Source organism: Piliocolobus tephrosceles, chromosome 15, assembly GCF_002776525.5.
Source record: "Piliocolobus tephrosceles isolate RC106 chromosome 15, ASM277652v3, whole genome shotgun sequence".
In the NCBI taxonomy this organism is placed as follows: domain Eukaryota; kingdom Metazoa; phylum Chordata; class Mammalia; order Primates; family Cercopithecidae; genus Piliocolobus; species Piliocolobus tephrosceles.
Window position 1 is genome coordinate 42,851,073 of NC_045448.1, and position 21,405 is coordinate 42,872,477.

At 40.7% G+C, this 21,405-nt stretch overlaps 1 protein-coding gene across 5 annotated transcripts in view; it reads left to right on the forward strand.

Annotated features, from left to right (window-relative positions):
* Window positions 1–21,405, forward strand: part of MTA3 (metastasis associated 1 family member 3) — a 187,364-nt gene that overhangs the window by 102,284 nt on the left and 63,675 nt on the right. For all 5 annotated transcript variants that reach the window (XM_026456106.1, XM_026456109.1, XM_026456110.1 and 2 more), the window contains exon 7: window positions 9,576–9,764. In XM_026456106.1, coding sequence (XP_026311891.1) covers window positions 9,576–9,764 — 189 coding nt within the window. The remainder of the gene's footprint in view (window positions 1–9,575; window positions 9,765–21,405) is intronic.

Consider the following 21,405-nt stretch of genomic DNA (forward strand, 5'->3'; position numbering starts at 1 on the left):
CTGTAATCCCAGCTACTTAGGAGGCTGAGGCACGAGAATCTCTTGAGCCTGGGAGGTAGAGATTGCAGTGAGCTGAGATTGTGCCGCTGAACTCTAGCTGGGCCACAGAGCAAGACTCCATCTCCAAAAAAAAAAGTAATCAAAAGGTACACACAAGAGCATGACTCAGGGTGTCTTTTAGGTTGATTTGAGTGAATGCCGGCTAAGTCTTAGCAAGTTTGTTGGATGAGGGATTTTGTTATATCTATGCATTAAAGCAAAAATTGAAAGTGGATGGCACACTTTTTTACATATAAAAAACTTTTTGTTTTCTTTGACAGAGTTTGGCTCTGTCACCCAGGCTGGAGTGCAGTGGCGCAATCTCAGCTCACTGCAACCTCTGCCTCCCGGGTTCAAGTGATTCTCCTGCCTCAGCCTCCCAAGTAGCTGGGATTACAGGCACACACCATCATGCCCAACTAATTTTTGTATTTTTAGCAGAAATGGTGTTTTGCCATGTTGGCCAGGCTGGGCTTGAACTCCTGCCTCAAGCGATCCACCCCCACCCTTGACCTCCCAAAGTGCTGGGATTACAGGTGTGGGCCACTGCACCAGACGTGCATATGAAAAGCTTAGTCCATATCAGTTTGAGGTTTACTCATGAGAGTTTATCATCATCTTCCTCTGCTTGGAAAAAAACCATGTGGTCATTAATGTTTAAGTAGATGTGATATTCTGAATGCTGTAATTCCTGTAGGAGGTATATATGTGAAGTTTTTGTGAAATTGTAACTGAACAAATCAATACAAATGGCCATTGACTTAGGATGTTCAACTTAACAATTTTTGTTTTGTTTTGTTTTTTACAATGGGTTTTTCAGGGTATTAAATGCATTTTTGACTTATGATATTTTCAACCTATGATGAGTTTGTTGGGACATAGCCATAAGTTGCAGAGCATTTGTAGTTAGTATTGAATATAGTATATGTGTATCAGTTAGCTGTTGTCATAATACTGCATTTTACAGGTTGGGTTTTCTGGAAGCAGATTCTGATAGCAGTTTTTATGCGGGAAATTTATTAGGGATTACCATTGGGATCAACACTTGTGGAATAAGAGGGAAAGAGGCAGGATTGGCTAGTGGGAGGAGGTGGATACAGTTGAATGAAGGCCTCAGCTGACTCTAGCTAATTTGTGGCATCCCAAATCAGGGTGAAAAGCTGGGCCTTTACAGCCTTGCATTATTGGATGCAGGTTGCTCCAGGAAGGGTGGGTGGACTTTCACGATGAATTGTTCTTGAATTGAAATAATTCCAAAAAAGATCAGCAGCTGAGGACTATCTGGTTCACAACACTTCTGGCAACTGGGTGAATTAAGTTCTTTATTCTCAAAGAGGAAAACACATCTATTACACTGCCCAAATTTTGGTGGCTTATAACAACAAGCATTGATTTCTGATACACTCATCTGCAGATTATCTAGGATTCTGCTGAGCTAGACTGGGCTCTAAAGTAGGTGCCAGCTATAGGTTGGGTCTGGATCTGCTCCACGTATTTCTCATCCTCCATGGACAAAACTCAGTAACGCAAGAGGGCAAGGCCAAATTTGCAAACACTTGTCAAGGCTCAGTTATGTCACATATCCTAACATCTTGTTTGCCAAGCAAGTCACATGGCCAAGCCCAACATCAGTGACGAGTGGAAGAATACTCTCCTGTGGAGGTGTAGGGTAGGGAGTGAATATTTGCTGAACAATAGTCCAATCTACCCATAGTGTGGTTCTGCTTAACAAAAGATGAGAATTCCATTGCCAAGATTTCCTTGTCAGTCTTTCTCCTAAAATACTGCTTTTTGTCATCTCCATCTGTTATGAATGAGATGAAATGTGACAACACCTTCACTGCTTTTTGGCAGAGAGAACAGCTTGTGCTGGGTTTCTTTTGATTTTTACAATTTAGATTTGAATGGATCGTGCAGTGTGTATTGATATCTCTATTGAAAACATGGTATCTTTGCAAAGTATTTAATCTGGAGGGAAGACTTTTAGTTTAGTTTTCTTCTTCTTCTTCTTCTTTTTTGTTGTTGTTGTTGTTGTTTGTTTGTTTGTTTGAGACAGAGTCTCACTCTGTCACCAGGCTGGAGTGCAGTGGCCCGATCTCAGCTCACTGCAACCTCTACTTCCTGGTTTCAAGTAATTCTCCTGCCTCAACCTCCCGAGTAGCTGGGACTACAGGCATGCGCCTCCACACGCAGCTAATTTTTGTATTATTAGTAGAGATGGGGTTTCACCATGTTGGCCAGGATGGTCTTGATCTCTTGACTTCATGATCTGCCTGCCTTGGCCTCCCAAAGTGGTGGGATTAGAGGCGTGAGTTACCATGCCTGGCCTAGTTTTCTTTTTCTTTTTTTTTTAAATATAGGCACTCAACTCTGTGCTCAGCTAATTAAAATTTTTTAATTAATTAAATTTTAAAATTAAAAAATTAATGCTGAGACTGGTCTTGAACTCCTGCCTTGGCTTTCCAAGGCCTCTCAAAAGCTCTGGGATTACATGCCTGAGCTAATGTACCTGGCCAACTATTTCTTTTCTTTTCTTTCCTGTTTTTTTTGGAGACAAAGTCTCTCTCTGTCACCCAGACTGGAGTGCAATGGCACGGTCTCTGCTCACTGCAACCTCCGCCTTCCGAGTTCAAGCGATTCTCCTGCCTCAGCCTCCTGAGCAGCTGGGACTGCAGGTGCGTGCCACCACACCCGGCTAATTTTTGTATTTTTAGTAGAGATGGGCTTTCACTCTGTTGGCCAGGCTGATCTCAAACTCTTGACCTCGTGATCCGCCTGCCTTGGCCTCCTAAAGTGCAGGGATTAACAGGTGTGAGCCACCACACCCAGCCTCAAAATTCTTTTTCTTATTTTAAATTGAGGTGTACATATGGTAACATATATAGAGTGCCCTACAGTTTGTTACACAGCTTAACATTTTTACCTGTGTATATATTTGTGTAACCATCACTAGATGGTAAAGAACATTACCAGTGTCTCAACAGCTTCCCTTCTGCTCTTCTCCAGTTAGGAAATTATTATTCTGCCTTCTCTCACAATCAATTAGTTGTTCATTTTTTCAAACTTCTCTGGCATTTCAAATTTGTATTACCTTACTGATAAACCACAAGTCTTTGGTCCTGTGTTATGTGACTGTCTTTTCTTAGCTTGTTTTCTTTATTTACCGTACATCTTTTCTACTGGATTTTGTCTCTTCTGTTATAGAAACTATATTCATGTAAAGCTCTTAAGGGTAAGATTAGACTACATAAAGTCCATTCAAAAGAAACTTCTGTGTGTATCAGAAAGATGGGGTTTGTATGGACTTCTAGCACATAATATGATCCTCTGGTTTCCTTTATGAAGTTGATCAGTTTCAAAGGAATTATTTCCTAGTAACTCCAGAGTGTACACACCTGCTGAGTGTTTACTTTTTACACATTCTGACCTTTACTGTACTCTCCTTTGGTCTGTGGTATACATGTGGGCTTTGGAGGTTTCATAGCTCCTGGTCAGCAGTAATTCCAATGTATTCTTTCTCATTTGATTTGAGACAGTACAGGAGCTCCTCCTCTGAAAGCAAATGGTTCCTTCAGTGTTCAGGAAGACAAACTGAACAGTAAAGAGTAGAATCTTTGAAACAACGAATATAATCACTTTTTGTCATAATCACTTGATGAAGGCTAATATACTACTTCGGTTCTTTGAAGCCTTATTAGGTAACAGCCCATCATCATTTATAAAAGTACTCATAAGAAAAGCAATTTCATTCATTTAACATGAACACAAAACTGAAAATCCTTCACGATTTGAGTGGTTGGTGTAGTATCAGTTGAGAAAAATGCGTTTAATTCTGTGACTGGTTTCAGGGCCCCTGTTAATTATAAAAATTTCTTTTGGCTGGGTGCAGTGGCTCATGCTTGTAATCCCAGCATTTTGGGGGGGGCCAAGGCAGGCGGGTCGCTTGAGCCCAAGAGTTGGAGACCAGCCCGGGCAACAGGGCAAAACTCCTCTGCTGAAAATACAAAAAATCAGCTGGGCATTGTGGCATGTACCTGTAGTCCCAGCTATTTGGGAGGCTGAGGTGGGAGGATCACCTGAGCCCAGGAGGCAGATGTTGCAGTGAGCTGAGATCATGCCACTGCACTCCAACCTGAGCAACAGAGTGAGGCCCTGTCTCAAAAGAAAAAGATACATTATATTTTTATTTTGAGGAATGTTAGCATTTTTGAATGTCTTTTAATCTTTTAGTTTTGTCATTTTTTTTTTTTTTTTGAGATGGAGTCTTGCTCTGTCACCCAGGCTGGAATGCAGTGGCGCGATCTCTGCTCACTGCAAACTCCACCTCCCAGGTTCATGCCATTCTCCTGCCTCAGCCTCCCAAGTAGCTGGGACTACAGGCGCCCGCCACCACGCCTGGCTAATTTTTTGTATTTTTAGTAGAGACAGGGTTTCACCATGTTAGCCAGGATGGTCTCGATCTCCTGACCTCGTGATCTGCCTGCCTCGGCCTTCCAAAGTGCTGGGATTACAGGCATGAGCCACTGCGCCCGGCTATTTTATTTTTTTTTGAGATGGAGTCTTGCTCTGTCACCCAGACTGGAGTGCAGTGGCGCAATCTTGACCCACTGCAACCTCCGCCTCCCAGGTTCAAGTGATTCTCCTGCCTCAGCCTCCTGAGTAGCTGGGATTACAGGCACATGCCAACATGCCTGGCTAATTTTTTGTATTTTAGTAGAGACGGGGGGCTTCACCATGTTGTCCAGGGTGGTCTCAAATTCCTGAGCTCAGGCAATCCGCCTACCTCAGCCTGCCAAAGTGCTGAGATTACAGGTGTGAGCCACCGTACTTGGTCCTGATGGTTTTAAAAATGGGAGTTTCCCTGCACAACCTCTTGCTTTTTGCCTGCTGCCATCCACATAAGATGTGACTTGCTCCTCCTTACCTTCCACCACCATTGTGAGGCCTCCCCAGCCGTGTGGAACAGTAAGTCCATTAAACCTCTTTATTTTGTAGATTGCCCAGTCTCAGGTATGTCTTGATCAGCAGTGTGAAAACAGACTAATACAGTGTGCTCCCTCTCTGTCTCTCTTTCACACACACAAACATCTTATTGTACTATATTCATCTATTTTCAGACTGCACTTGACTATGGGTAACTGAAACCTTGGAAAGTAAAATCATGAATAATGGGGTTTACTACATTATTTTCAGAGTTGATGTAGAAGTGTGTAAAAGTACATACTACAGCTAAACTGCACAGTCTGTCTAGTGAGGTTAGCTACAGAATTTAGCTGATTCTGAAATTTGCAGAGCAAAAGCTGAAGAACCAAGTTCGATTCTTTTTTTTTTTTTCCCCAACCTCTGCTGCAGAAGAGTGATAGGAAGTTCACTTGAAAGTTGGAAGTCAATTGTTCCATGGTTGTGACACATACAACAAAAGACTACATGTGGCCAGTGGCCTTTGCTGTGATTATAACTAGGAAATTGATCATGAAATCCCTAGTTTTATTTTGTGGAATCCAATGAGTGCATCATCTCAGCTCACTACTACTTCTGCCTCCTGGGTTCAAGCGATTCCCCTGCCTCAGGGGCCTTCTGAGTAGCTGGGATTACAGGTGACTGCCACCACACCCAGCTAATTTTTGTAGAGACGGAGTTTCACCATATTGGCCAGGCTGGTCTCAAACTCCTGACCTCAGGTGATCTGCCTGCATTGACCTCCCAAAGTGCTGGGATTACAGGTGTGAGCCACTACATCCAGCACCAATGATTGATTTTAAGTGAGATGTCAACCCTTGTTAAAGCATTTATTTACTGTACCTAAACATGTTTACATATTCTAAATACTGCTATAGTGAACAAATTCATAATCTATACACTTATCATTATCTTGGTTAATACATCACTGTGTGTGTGTATACGTACATATACATACATATTAGTGCATACTTTTGCTAATAATGTTTTCACTTTAACAGATATTAGTTGATATTTGAGCTCTCCTACAGTCTCCTACCAGATAATGAGGGATCACTTAAAAGGTATTTTTTTTAAAAAATACAAATAAGAAAAGATCTTTCACATACATTCTCAATTGACCCTCACAGGCCTCTGAGGTAGGCAGCACGGATATTCTTCTCATTTAACAAACGAGGAAAGTGAGTCTCAGCAGTTAACTGATGTGGTGCCCCAGGTTCTACAGTTAGCAAATACTTTGTATTAGTATCAGTGTTTGACCTAAAAATTCAGCACCCAACTTCCCCTTGTACTTGCCCTACCTACTTCACAGGAATAATGAAGGTAAAATGAATTCAAGGTTAGAAAAATACTTTGAGAGAAACATCACTGCGATTATACTTAGAAAGTATAATTTTCCAGGATATTATGGCTCACTCCCCTTCTCATCCCAACTTGTGCGTGAACCCCAGATTTTATGTTGCCTTTGTTCTGTGCTCAACTAAGCAACTAAGTAAGGCAGGGAACAGTGTGATTCTGTTTAAAGTTATATAAGTTAAAATTGGTGTAACTGCTATCATTAAGCGAATTGAAAACAGCACAGAAAGGCCAATGTGCAACTAGGCTTCACTAAAGCACAGAGCGAAGCAAGGAAAGATGATCGGATAGGGCATGATAGCCTAGAAGGAAAACGTGGTGTCAGATTTCTGACTGGCACACACAGTTACCTAAGGCACAGTGGTGGCAAATAAGAGTTATTTGTTCCACATTATATAAACAAGAACAGAAAATTAATGGGAACCCATGCAGAAGCATCTTGTGACACACAGATCTCTCCAGCTGCCTACAGGAAATATAAACAACAGTGTCCTCTTCATTTTAAAGAATGGCTATACCTGTGCTCATTTTTTAAGCTACACCAAGGATTACCTCCAAGCTAAACTTCATTGGCAAAAATACAAACAGCACCATAATTCCTCATCAGACTAATAAACAGAGTATCTTTTAAGGTAATGAATTAGATGGATGTGTTTAGTTTTTTGTTGTTTTTTTTTTTCACTTTGGATTCTTCTGCTTGAAGATTCAAAACAATTTATATTGAGTATTTATAGATGATTCTAAGTGTGTTTCTAATAGTAAAGTGTGATATGTGAATGTAACATATTAAAAGAATTCTGTAGCATCTATCTAGAAAAGATTATGTAATATACAAACTATTCAAGTTATACAAAACCATTTTTTAGTGTCTTTTCAACTGAGAAGAATTCTATCCTGCACACTTCACCTGAGGTGGTTCATATTTATCTTTCATTTCTGTCAATTCTGGGGAAAGCAGTTCTATTTCTGGATTTTCTGGGGTAGCAACTCCTAAGTGATGCTTTAAAAAACCAAAGCAGTATTAGGTTTCTCTGGTTCTTTTCTAAGGCTACCAGCACCTTCGTTCAGCACCCTGGAGCCCTAAGCACCTCCAGAACTGTTTGATCTTGGAGTTAGCAGTGTTCTCACGGGCCATAGTGACAGCTGCAGTGGCGTAGCTGGCACTGAGACCTTGACTGGTGGCGGGCTTGGAGATGCATAACTTATGCCAAAAGCTAAATTTTTAAGAGTTCTATTGTTGCATAGAAGTGAAGCTATCTCCATTGGTGAAATTTTTAATAAATAGCAAGAGATACATTGTGTAAAAGGTGCAAGACTTGAAGTTCATGTGTTAGAAAGTCTGGGTGGGGTTGAGAGGTGGGGAGAAAAACAGAACTAGTTCTCATTTGGGCAAGAATTAGATCACTTTGCAGCACCTATGAGCTAATCTGCAGCATAGGCGGAGCTGATTGTGCTGTTTTTCAGTTTTCCTGTTATACATACAAGTACATGTATGTACATGCTATGAATGACTCTCTTTCCAGTAGGAAAATAAAAGGTTTTTCAAAACTTGAAGTTTTAGAACCTAGTTATTGTTCTGATTGGAGGAAAATGCCTTCTTTATTTAAAAATAGGGCATCACTCTGTTGCCCAGGCTGGGGTGCAGTGGCACAATCTCAGCTCATTGCAGCCTCAGCCTTCCTGGGCTTGAGTGATTTTCTCGTCTCCGACTCCTGAATAGCTGGGATTACAGGCAATATGCCACCATGCCTGTTTTTTTCTTTTTTTTTTTTTTTTGTGATGGGGTTTCACTGTGCTGCCCAGGCTGGTCTTGAAGTCCTGGGTGCCAGTGTTCTGCCCACCTTGGCCTCCCAAAGTGTTGGGATTATAGGCGTGAGCCACTGTGTCTGGCCAGAAAATGCTTTTTAAGTAAGCTAGACCTAAGTTACTTTTGAAAAAGTAACCTTAAGCCCAGGAGTTCAACGTTACAGTGATTTTGTCTTCTATCTTTTCTCCTTTCAAATTGTGCTTCAAATCACTCTCCCTTGAAATATATAAGAAACCCACAGTGGCCTTGCTGTTCCATGCAAGCCTGGCCATCTATTCTTTGTCTTCTACAACCTCAACCAAGTTACCATATTAACATGAATATGTAACTTTGTTTTGCTTTGCTTTTTCTGTGCAGCATGTTTATAATTTTGTCTTAAACATCATACTGTGTTCCATTGTTTTCTTTCCATCTTAGTACATGATTCCTTAACCCAACCTGAGAATATTTTTTTATCATTCTCTGGTACATAATCTGTATATGTTTCCCTGGTCAAGGATGGCTGTGCTATATACATTGCACAAGAGCTGAAGTGACTTTGATATTTTTATCAATGTTTATTTTTTGAGGTAGGCTGTCACTCTGTTGTCCAGGCTGGAGTGCAGTGGCATAAGTCACAGCTCACTGCAGCCTCAACCTCCTGGGCTCAAGCAATCCTCCCACCCCAGCCTCCCAAGTAGTTGGGACTATAGGCATGCACAACCAGGCTTGGCTAATTGTTTATTTTTGTAGAGAGAGGGTCTCACTATGTTGCCCACACTGGTCTTAAAACTTCGGGGCTCAAGTGATCCTCCCACCTTGGCTTCTCAAAGTACTGGGATTACAGGTGTGAGCCACCATGTGTGGACCGGCTAGACTTTCAAAGTTACAGTGAGCTATGACCATGCCACTGCACTCCAGCATGGGTGACAGAGCAAGAGCCTATCTCAAAAAAAAAAAAAAAGGTAAATAAATAAAAATAAAAGAGACTTAATCCTAGCGTTTTGGGAGGCTATAGTGGGAGGATCACTTGAGCCCAGGAGTTCAAGACTAGCCTGGGCAACATAGCGAGACCCCTGTCTCTATATAAAATAAAAAAACTAACCAGGCATAGTGGCATATGCCTGTGATCCTAGTTACTCAGGAGGCTGAGGCAGGAGGATTGCTTGAGTGCGGAAGGTCGAGGCTGCTGCTGCACTCTAGCCTGGGAATAGAGGGAGACCCGGTGCTCCCCTCCCCCCAAATAAGGGTACAAGTCCGCATTTTCTAAAGCAATAAATGATATCTTAAATAATTATTTAGTAATCTGTTTAAAATTTTGTTAAAAATAAGTATTGTTAATTAAGTACATCATATATTTTAGTGTTTCTGTTCTTACATAATGTAGCATGTTTGCATTTCTGGTTGATATTTTCTGTTCATTTTGTTTCTTTAGTTTCACGCTATGGATACATTGTATAGACACAGCTATGATTTGAGCAGTGCCATTAGTGTCTTAGTACCACTCGGAGGACCTGTTTTATGCAGAGATGAAATGGAGGAATGGTCAGCCTCTGAAGCTAGCTTATTTGAAGAGGCACTGGAAAAATATGGCAAAGACTTCAATGACATACGGCAAGATTTTGTAAGTAGAAAATTATGAGCAAAATAAAATGTTGAGATGGGAATATTCTGTTTTAGAAATCTGGTAAACCTTACAGTATTCATTTAGCAAGTTTGTAACTTTTATCTGCTCAAAGTAAAATGAAGGCTAGTCTTGTAAAGGGAGAAATTGATAATTATTCAGAGGACTAGTTGTATTAAGACCCACAATATCAGGCCGAGTATGGTGGCTCACGTCTGTAATCCCAGGACTTTGGGAGGCCGAGGTGGGTGGATCATGAGGTCAGGAGTTCGAGACCAGCCTGGCCAATGTGGTGAAACCCCATCTCTACTGAAAATATAAAAAATTTACTGGGCGTGGTGGCGCGCCTGTAGCCTGAGCTACTCAAGAGGCTGAGAAAGGAGAATCTCTTGAACTGGGGAGGTGGAGGTTTCAGTGAGCCGAGATCGCACCACTACACTGCAGCCTGGGCGACAGAGCAAGACTCCGTCTCAAAAACAAAACAAAACAAAAAAACCCCCACACTCTCAGCAAGTCCTGTGTTCTTGGTGTAAACCTTGGCAATATTAATTTATCCTATTTACCTCTCTCTGAGTTCCGAGTTAAAATATGGTCAGCTTTTCTTACCATTTGCACTAAACAATCTGATATCTGCTTTTAGACTAGTTGCTCTGCTTTAAGCTTTCTGTATTTTTCTAGTTGTCTTACTAATTGTTGAGCCTGAATTTGATCCAGACCCTTAATGAAATGACCTCTGCCAAGCACAGTAGAAGAATTTGTTTTATGGGCTTTTGATCTTTGATTCTTAATGATACAGAGCAATGATCCCCAACATTTTTCGCACCAAGGACCAGTTTTGTGGAAGACGGTTTTTCCATGGCCTGGGAGTGGAGGGAGGTTTCAGGATGATTCAGGTGCATTACGTTCATTGTGCAAGTGCACATTTCTATTATGATTACATTGTCATATATAATGAAATAATTATATGACTCACCATAATGGAGAATCAGTGAGACCTCTGAGCTTGTTTTCCTGCAACTAGACAGTCCCATCTGGGGGTGATGGGAGACAGTGACAGATCATCAGGTATTAGATTCTTCTAAGAAGTACGCTACCTAGATCCCTCGCGTGCACAGTTCACAATAGGGTTTGCGCTCCTATGAGAATCTAATGCAATGCCGCTGCTGATCTGATGGGGCAGAGCTCAGGGGTCAATGGGAGTAATGGGGAGTGGCTATAAATACAGACGAAGCGGCTGGGCGCGGTGGCTCAAGCCTGTAATCCCAGCACTTTGGGAGGCCGAGACGGGTGGATCACAAGGTCAGGAGATCGAGACCATCCTGGCCTACACGGTGAAACCCCGTCTCTATTAAAAACTACAAAAAACTAGCCGGGCGAGATGGCGGGCGCCTGTAGTCCCTGCTACTCGGGAGGCTGAGGCAGGAGAATGGCGTAAACCCGGGAGGCGGAGCTTGCAGTGAGCCAAGATCGCGCCACTGCACTTCAGCCTGGGCAACAGAGCGAGACTCCGTCTCAAAAAAAAAAAAAAAGAGAGAGAATAAATACGAAGCTTCACTCGCTTTTCCACTCACCTCCTGCTGTGCAGCCCAGTTCCTAACCAGTTCGTGACCCAGGGATTGGGGACCCCCGAGTATCCTACGTATATCTTTTATTATTAAAATTTTTTTCCTTCAGCTTTACTGAGGTATAATTGACAAGTAGAAAATACATATTTTCAAGGTATACAGTATGATGATTTGATATACATATACATTGTGAAATGATGACCACAATTAACACATTCATCACCTCACTTATTCACCCCATGCAGTGGGGTAAATACCAGGTCATCTTGTCTACTATAGTATGTACTGTGTTTTGTCTTTGTGTTTATGGACTTACTGTCTTTAAACTTACAGTTTCTTTGAAATGGTGAAATTTCCATTTGAGATTTTCATAAATAGCTCTCTATGAAGTCATCCTTTATTTTAAATTACAAAAATAGAATCTTTATAGACTATTACATATTTGATGTGAGTCAGTAGCCTGCCTTTTATGTTGCTGCATCTTTACTGAATTGTTTGACACAAAGTTATTACTTACCAATATGGGTTGATAAATTAAATCCCAGACATGGTAATTAAAATGGTTAGTATCACTGATAATTTGTTCTTCTGGCAAAACTTCACTCATACTTAACTTGTTACATGCCATGATTTAAATTTGTAGGATGCACAGCTGAAAATTTAAAATGCATTGGCATTTAGCTTCAGATGGTCAGAATAACATTAGTGCAATAACATTAGTGCAATGTTATTAATATAACAGTTATAATAGAGCTACAGCTACATAGAAATTGCAAAGAATAAAACCTAGTGAATCAAGTCTACACTGTGAGGCTCAATGAAAATTCAAAAAAAAAAAAAGCAGCCATAAAAAAGGATGAGTTCTTGTCCTTTGTAGGGACATAGGTGCAGCTGGAAACCATCATTCTCATCGAACTATCTCAAGAACAGAAAACCAAACACCGCATGTTCTTACTCATAGGTGGGAATTGAACAATGAGATCCCTTGGACACAGGAAGGGGAACATCACACACCGGAGCCTATTGTGGGGAGGGGGGAGGGATAGCATTAGGAGATATACCTAATGTAAATGACGAGTTAATGGGTGCAGCACACCAACATGGCACATATATACATATGTAACAAACCTGCATGTTGTGCACATGTACCCTAGAACTTAAAGTATAATAATAAAAATAAGATAAATAAAACCTGCAGATCTGATAAAGGAGTAGGAGGTGAGAAACACCGAAAGTGAAAATACTTTTCCCTGCGCCGAATGTAATGCCTTATTCTATGTTCTAGTGGTATTTACTGAGTACCTGTAACATGCCAGGCCTGCAAAAAGGCACTAGGCATGCAACAAAAATTGAATGTGGTCCTTGCTTCAAGGAATTAATTCATAGTTAAAATCAAGAGACTGAAATATACCCCCAAGTAAAATATAATTAATTATTTCTGTCAGTACATAAACAAGTATATAGGAATATTAAAAAGGATTCAGTGTGCCAAAGTGGGAGAGGCTTGATGGAGTTAACTGGCATTTCCGCTGGGTCTCTAATAGGTAAAGAGAGAAAAGAGCAGATAGCAAGGTAAACACTGAGGTGTGAAACTTACAGCACTCCTAGGCACTTAACACAGGACTAGAAGATAACTCTGTGAACCGTAGGTTAGTGCAGCATACTTGAACATGGAGGCTGGCATCGGTATCAGATAAAATTAACAATGAAAATGAGTATAACAGTAATAATACTGTTAGATGATTTTTTTGTTGCCTTTATGATCTAACAAAATTACAGATTTGTAGCATGGTATATATTAGTTTTTCTTTTGTTTTACCCTAGCTCGTTTGAATAGAAAGCTTATTGAAACATTAAGTACTAGGGAAGATGAAGAAATACACATCAGATTGGGCCTCCAAGATTGTGACTTTGACAGTCACACTTCAGAATGGGCCAGCTAAGGATACTGCCATCCCTGCTGTGATTAGAAACCTAACTGCTGAAGTAGGAAGCTACCGTTCTGCCTGTGGCTCCAATGTGCTGTCTCTCCCTCAAACCCCACCAGCAGGGTGCCTTTAGTACCAAATCCGTCTATCTTGCCAGTGCATCTATGGTGCAACCTAAATTATACCCAGAATCTTAGATGCAAGGGAGTCTGGGAAATGTGGATTTTAACCCTGGAGACTGCCCCCTAGGTGGTGGTTGTTGGAGGACCAGTCCATATTAGATTTGTTGTATTTTGGAGACTGGAATTGGTTACTTGTGTCAAGTAAAAGAAACAGGATAGAATGTCAGAGTGTTAAACTGCTCAAAGGGTTTTGTGCATTTTGTGGTAGTTGGTGTTTTTAAACTTATCATCCCCTCTTTCCCTCCATACTTATAAAAGTAATATATAAACTTAGTAGAAAATAAAATGCAAATAATGTTATTTCCTGTAATGCCATCACAGGTACATGATGTTGTTGGGGCAATGTATTTCTTATGACATGAAGTTTTAAGAAGTGTCCTTTTAGAAATGGTCAGGTAGTGTATGCAACAAAAAGTCTCCGGGCCTCCTCTGCTTAAATACTAGACCTTTACCTGAGCACTGAGCAACTGTGTCATAATGGTGAGTTTTTTAAAGTGATCTCATCCCGTTACCCAAAAGTGATCATTGATTGTTTTCTGCTTCCAGTGTCTTAGCTTTACTAAGTGAATGAATATATTATTGTGTATTTGTACATTTAAGAACAAATTGTGTAGAAGGCACATATTTGGGTGTAGATATTTTTATATTTAGTGTTTAGTGATAGCTTTATTCCAAAGCTTAGTTTAACTTATTTCAAAATTTATACACAGTAAAATTCACTCCTTTACAGTTTTTTACAGTTAAAGTTCTGTGAGTTTTTATTAATGCATACTCCCATAACCACCACCACAGGCTGGGTGTGGTGGGTCACACCTGAAATCTCAGCACTTTGGGAGTCTGAGGCAGGAGGATCACTTGAGCCCAGGAGTTCAAGACCAGCCTGGGCAACATAGTGAGACTCTGTCTCTTAAAAAAAAGAATAGTCTGGGCGCAGTGGCTCATGCCTCTAATCCCAACACTTTGGGAGGCCGAGGTGGTTGGATCACTTGAGGTCATGAGATCGAGACCAGCCTGGCCAACATGGTGAAACCCCATCTCTACTAAAAATACAAAAAAATTAGCTGGGCATGGTAATGCAGGCCTGTAATGCCAGCTGCTTGATAGACTGAGGCAGGAGAATCACTTGAACTCAGGAGGTGAAGGTTGCACCCATCCAGCCTGGGTGATAGAGCAAAACTTCGTCTCAAAAAAAAAAAAAAAAAATTGCTGGGCATGGTGGCTCACACCTGTAATCTAAGCACTTAGGGAGGCTGAGATGGGCAGATCACTTGAGGCCAGGAGTTTGAGACCAGGCTGGCTAATATGGCAAAACACCACTCTACAAAAAAATGCAAAAATTAGGCGGGCCTGGTGGGGCATGCCTGTAGTCCCAGCTACTCGGGAGGCTGAGGCACGAGAATTGCTGGAACCCAGGAGGCAGAGGTTGCAGTGAGCCGAGATCGTGCCACTGCACTCCAGCCTGGGTGATAGAGTGAGACTCTGTCTCCACAAACAAACAAAACTCATCACCACAATCAAGACACAATACAGTTCCATCACCTCTTCCGTCAAGTCTTCCCTTTTATAGTCAACGATACCCTAGCCCTAACCCTGGCAACCACTGATTTATGCTCCATCCCTATAGTTTTGCCTTTTTCTGAACACTGTGTAAGTAGAATCATTTAGTAGTATGTAACTTTTTAATTTGGTTTATTTTACTTAACATAATGCATCTGGTATTCATCAGTGTTGCTGCATATATCAGTAGTTCATTTTCATTGCCTATTCCATTGTGTGAATGTACCACAATCAGTTTATTCATTCACCTGTTGAAGGGCATTTGAATTGTTTCTGATTTTTGATGATTATGGATAAAGTTGTTGTAAACATTTTGTATGCTAGTTTTAGTGAACATAAGTTTTTGTTTCTCTTGAGAAATACGAGCTGTGGGGTTGCTGGGTCTTACATGATAACTATATGTCTAACTTTATAAGAAATTACCTTTGTTAGCTTTATAACATATCAGTGTAGCCAGACTGAACCACGTTTTCCAGAATTCCCTTCCCAGTATGTTGCCCTTTAGGGTGGGCCATGAGAAATTCTAGTGCAGGATTTGGAGAACAGAAATGAAGCACCAGCCATTTTTGTAGCTCATATGTGTTCTCATTTATCTGCTGGCCCACTTTGTTGGCATGAGGCAATGTTGGGACTGCAGGTGCTCTGTCTTCCCTAGAATCCCCCTTCATCATCTCTGACTCCAGGGCAAGGTGTGTGTTTGTGTGTTTAGCACCATGAAGAAAGCTTTGGTTTCTGCAGAACATGCGTACCATCAGGGTCAAAGGCTACTTACAAGGGTTTTTCCCATCCTTATAGGCTCCAGCTTGTGCTGTCATATTTTGCTAGTTTGAACGCAATTGATACAGCCACTTTGGAAAACAGTTCGCTTATCAGTCAGGATTTAGTTAGAGAAACAGGACCACTAAAACAGATGTGGCATGATCATAGCTCACTGCAGCCTCAAACTCCTGGGCCCAAGTGATCCTCCTGGCCTCAGCCTTGCACATAACTGGGACTACAGGCATGTTGTGCTACCATGTCTAGCTAACTTTTTAAAATTATTATTTTTTATATAGATGTGGTCTCACCATGCTGCCCAGGCTGGTCTCCAACTCCTGGGCTCAAGTGATCCTCTTCCCCTGACCTCCCAAGTTGCTGGGATTACAGGTGTGAGCCACTGCACCTGACACATTATTGTCATTTTTAAAAAAGCCATTATAATAGGTTTGTAGTAGCATTTCATTTCGGTTTTAATTTGCGTTTTCCGTAAAGACTAATGATAAGCATCTTTTCATGTGTATCATTGCCCATCATACATCCTTGATGTGAAATGGTTTTCAAAATCTTCTGCTTATTTTAAAAGAGGGCTTTTTTTGTTTGTTGATTTTGAGAGTTTGTTATGTATTTTGAATTCAAGTTTTTTTGTTTTTTTTTTTGTAACATTCTCTCCTAATATGCAGCTTTTATATATTCACCTTGTACTCTGCAGCCTTGTGAATCTCTTGCAGTAGTTATAGTTGGTTTTTTTTGGTAGATTCTTTGGGACTTTCTACATAGATAGTTATGCTATCTGCACATAAAGGGCAGTTTTTGTTTTTATTTCCCATCTGTATGCCTTTTATTTTTATTTATTTTTGCCTTATTGCACTGGCTAGTATTTCCAATGCAGTGTTCAAAAGAAATTGTAAAAGCAACATCCTTTTCTTGTGCCTGATCTTAGGGGAAATTCATTCATTTTTTCACTGTTACATGTGAGATCAACTGTAATTTGTTTTATTTTTGTATGTGTCTTTTAATGATGAGCAAATTCCTCTCTATTCTTATTTTCTGAGAGTTTTTTAAAAAATCATGAATGATGTCAAATTTTGTAAGATGTGTTTTATGCATCAGTTGTGATTATAGGATGTTTATCTCTTTTGATATGGTGAATAACAGATTAACTTATGATTATTGAAAACAACCAGTGTTCCTGGCTGTCAGTTCCACTTGGTCATGAGACATTGTTTTAATAAAATGCTGAATTTGATTTCCCAGTATTTTGTTAAGGATGTTTGCATCTGTGTTTTTGAAATTTATCTTTTTGAATTGACAAACTAAGACTTAATATACGTTTATTGTGTGGAACATGTTGTTTTGAATATGTTAATGATTAATACAGAACTTTTCATTTCCTTTTATTGTAATATTTTTGGTTTTATTTCAGGCTAATGATGGCTACTTAGCATGAGTTGGGAAGTATTCTCTTTTCTATTTTCTGGAACTGTTTGTGTAAACTTATTCCTTAAATATTTGGTTGAGTTCACTAGTGAAGTCATCTCCTTTTGGAAGGTTTTAAAACTGAAGTCATTTTCTTTAATAGATACAGGTCTTTTATTGTTACTTCTTTCTTCATGAGTGACTTTGGTAGTTTGTCTTCCAAAGTATTTCTCCCTTTTATCTTAAGTTATCTAGTTTACTGTTATAAAGATGTTTATAATAGGAGTTTAGAATATTCTCATGTTATCCTTTTATGGTCTGTAGCATGGACCTGTAGTTACATCTACTGTCTCGTTCCTGATACTGATAATTTGTGTGTTTTTTTAATCTTTTTTTCTGATCAGTCTGGCTAGGAGTTTATCAGTGTTGTTGAACTTTGCAAAAAACAAACAAACAAACAAAGAAAACCCAGCTTTTGGTTTGATTGACTTTGCTCTATTTTCTATTTCATTGATTTCTGCTTGTGTCTTTATTACTTCTTTCCTTTATATTGCTTTGGACTTAATTGCTTTTTCTTTTCCTAGTATCTTATGATTGAAGCTTGGGGCAACAGATGTGGTAACACACCCTGTAGTCCCAGCTACTTGGGAGCTTGGGAAACTGAAGCAAGAGGATCACTCGAGCCTGGGATTTTGACGCTGCAGCATGCTGTGATCATGCCTGTGAATAGCTACTGCACTCCAGCCTGAACAGGATAGCACTACCCTATCTCAGTTAAACAAACAAGCAAATAAAAAGATTGAAGCTTACATCATTTATTTGAAACCTTTCCTCCAACATAAGCACTTAATGGCAGTACAACGGTGAATTTAGCTTTGCTTGAAAAACTCTGCTGTTCCTTAAAACATATTTCACAGTTTTTTTTTTTTTTTTTTGAGACGGAGTCTTGCTCTGTCGCCCAGGCTGGAGTGCAGTGGCTGGATCTCAGCTCACTGCAACCTCCGCCTCCCGGGTTCACGCCATTCTCCTGCCTCAGCCTCCCGAGTAGCTGGGACCACAGGCGCCGGCCACCTCGCCCGGCTAGTTTTTTGTATTTTTAGTAGAGACGGGGTTTCACCGTGTTAGCCAGGATGGTCTCGATCTCCTGACCTCATGATCCGCCCGTCTCGGCCTCCCAAAGTGCTGGGATTACAGGCTTGAGCCACCGCGCCAGGCCATATTTCACGTTTTATATAATTCACTTTTTTCCTTTTCTTTTTCAGTGCTATCTGATGTAACTAGTTTCTGATGAGAAGTTCCTATGATGTGATGTTTCTTTTTCTTTGTCTTCAAATTTTTCTGTCTACTTTTGGTTTTTAGCATTTTTACTTCCACAATGTGCCTGAGTATGTTTTTCTTTGTAATTATTCTATTTATAATTCTCTGAGCATCCTAGAACTGTTTTTTTGTTTTCCGTTAAGTTTGAATAATTCTTGGCCATTTTCTTTTTAAACATTTTTCTTTTCTTTTTACAATTTTTATTTTTAGTTTTTGCTGGTTCATAGTAGGTGTATATAATTATGGGGTACATGAAATTTTTTAATTAAAAAATTATTTTTTTTTTGGAGACGGAGTCTCTCTCTCTCTGTTGCCAGGCTGGAATGCAGTGGCGCAATCTTGGCTCACTGCAACCTCTGACTCCCGGGTTCAAGCGATTCTCCTGCCTCAGCCTCCCGAGTAGCTGAGACTAGAGGCACATGCCACCAGCCCCAGCTAATTTTTATATTTTTATTGAATTTAATTAATTAATTTATTTTTTGAGGCAAAGTCTCACTCTGTTACCCAGGCTGGAGTGCAGTGGTGCAATCTCTGCTCACTGCAACCTCCACCTCCCAGATTCAGGTGATTCTCCTGCCTCAGCCTCCTGAGTAGCTGGGACTACAGGCACGTGCCACCATGCCCAGCTAGTTTTTTTATTTTCAATAGAGACGGGGTTTCACTGTTGGCCAGGCTGGTCTTTTTTTTGAGATGGAGTCTCGCTCTGTCGCCCAGGCTGGAGTGCAGTGGCCGGATCTCAGCTCACTGCAAGCTCCACCTCCCGGGTTCACGCCATTCTCCTGCCTCAGCCTCCCGAGTAGCTGGGACTACAGGCGTCCGCCACCTTGCCCGGCTAGTTTTTTGTATTTTAGTAGAGACGGGGTTTCACCGTGTTAGCCAGGATGGTCTCAATCTCCGACCTCGTGATCCGCCCGTCTCGGCCTCCCAAAGTGCTGGGATTACAGGCTTGAGCCACCGCGCCCGGCCCCAGGCTGGTCTTAAACTCCTGGCTTCAAGCAGCCCGCCTGCCTTGGCCTCCCAAAGTGCTGGGATTATAGGCGACCACGACCAGCCCCAGCTAATTTTTGTATTTTTAGTAGAGACCGGGTTTCACCATGTTGGCCAGGATGGGCTCGATCTCCTGACCTTGTGATCTGCCTGCCTCAGCCTCCCAAAGTGCTAGGATTACAGGCGTGAGCCACGACACCACAGCCTGTGAAATATTTTGATACAGGTGTGCAATATGTAATAATCACCTCTTGGAACATCTCTCTCTCTCTCTCTCTCTCTCACACACACACACACACACACACACACACACACTGAAACCTAATAGTTAGAAAACTGCATTTTAACTTCATTCCGCTTTTTAACTTTTTGTTGATTCTGTGTCTTATTGTACTATGTCTTGGAAAGTTGTAGTTATTATTTTTGATTGGTTCATCATTCGGGCTTTCTACTTAAGACTTAAGTGTAGTTTACATACCACAATTACAGTGTTACAATACTCGATGTGTTTTTCTGTGTACTTACTATTACCATCGGGTTTTGTACCATCAGATGATTTCTTTTTGCTCACCGACATCTGTTTTTTTTCCTGATTAAATAACTCCCTTTAGCATTTCTTATTGGACGGGTCTAGTGTTGATGAAATCTCTCAACTTTTGTTTGTCAGGAAGTCTTTATTTCTCTATCACGTTTGAAGGATATTTTCACTGGATATACTATTCTTGGGTAAAGGTCTTTTCCTTCAGCACTTTAAATATGTCATGCCACTCTCTCCTGGCCTGTAAGGTTTCCATTGAGAAGTCTGCTGCCAAACGTATTGGAGCTCCGTTATAAGTTATTTGTTTTTGCTGTCTTGTTGCTTTTGAGGTTCTTTCCTTATCTTTGAACTTTGGGAGTTTGATTATAACCTTATTGAATATTGATGTTGATATTTTTCTCCAGGTTTGGGAAGTTCTCTGATATTATCCCTTTGAATAATCTTCCTGCCTCTCTTTCTCTACCTCTTCTTTAAGACCAATAACTCTTAGATTTGCTCTTTCAAGGCTATTTTCTAGATCCTGTAGGCGGGCTTCATTGTTTTTATTCTTTGCTTTTTTCTCTCCTCTGAGTGGGTATTTTCAAATAGCCTGTCTTCAGGTTCAATAATTCTTTCTTCTGCTTAATTAGTTCCACTATTGAATGACTCTGATGCATTTTTTTCAGCATGTTAATTACATTTTTAACTCAAGAATTTCTGGTTGATTCTTTTTATTTCAATCTCTTTGTTAAATTTGTCTGACAGAATTCTGAATTCCTGCTCTCTGTTATCTTGAATTTCTTTGAGTTTCCTCAAAACAGCTGTCGTGAATTCTTTTTTTTTTTTGGGAGACAGAGAGAGTCTTGTTCTGTTACCCAGGCTGGAGTGCAATGGCATGATCTTGGCTCACTGCAACCTCCACCTCCCGGGTTCAAGCAATTCTCATGCCTCAGCCTCCCAAGTAGCTGCGATTACAGACATGCATCACTGTGCCTGGCTAATTTTTTTTTGTATTTTTAGTAGAGACAGGGTTTCGCCACATTGAGCAGGCTGGTCTCGAACTCCTGACCTTATGTGATCCTCCTGCTGCGGCCTCCCAAAGTGCTGGGATTACAGGCATGAGCCACTGTGCCCAGCCAGCTATTTTGAATTCTCTATCTGAAAGGTCACATGTCTCTTGTTTTTCCAGCATTGGTCCCTCCTGACTTATTTAGTTTGTTTGGTGAGGTCATGTTTTCCCGGATGATCTTGATGCTTGTAGATGTTCGTTAGTGTTTGAGCATTGAAGAGTTAGGTATTTATTGTAGTCTTCACAGTCTGGGCTTGTTTGTGTCCATCCTTCTTAAAAAGGCTTTCTAAAGGACTTGGGCCCCAAGCCCAATATCACTGTGGTTTTTGCAGACGCAAAGTACT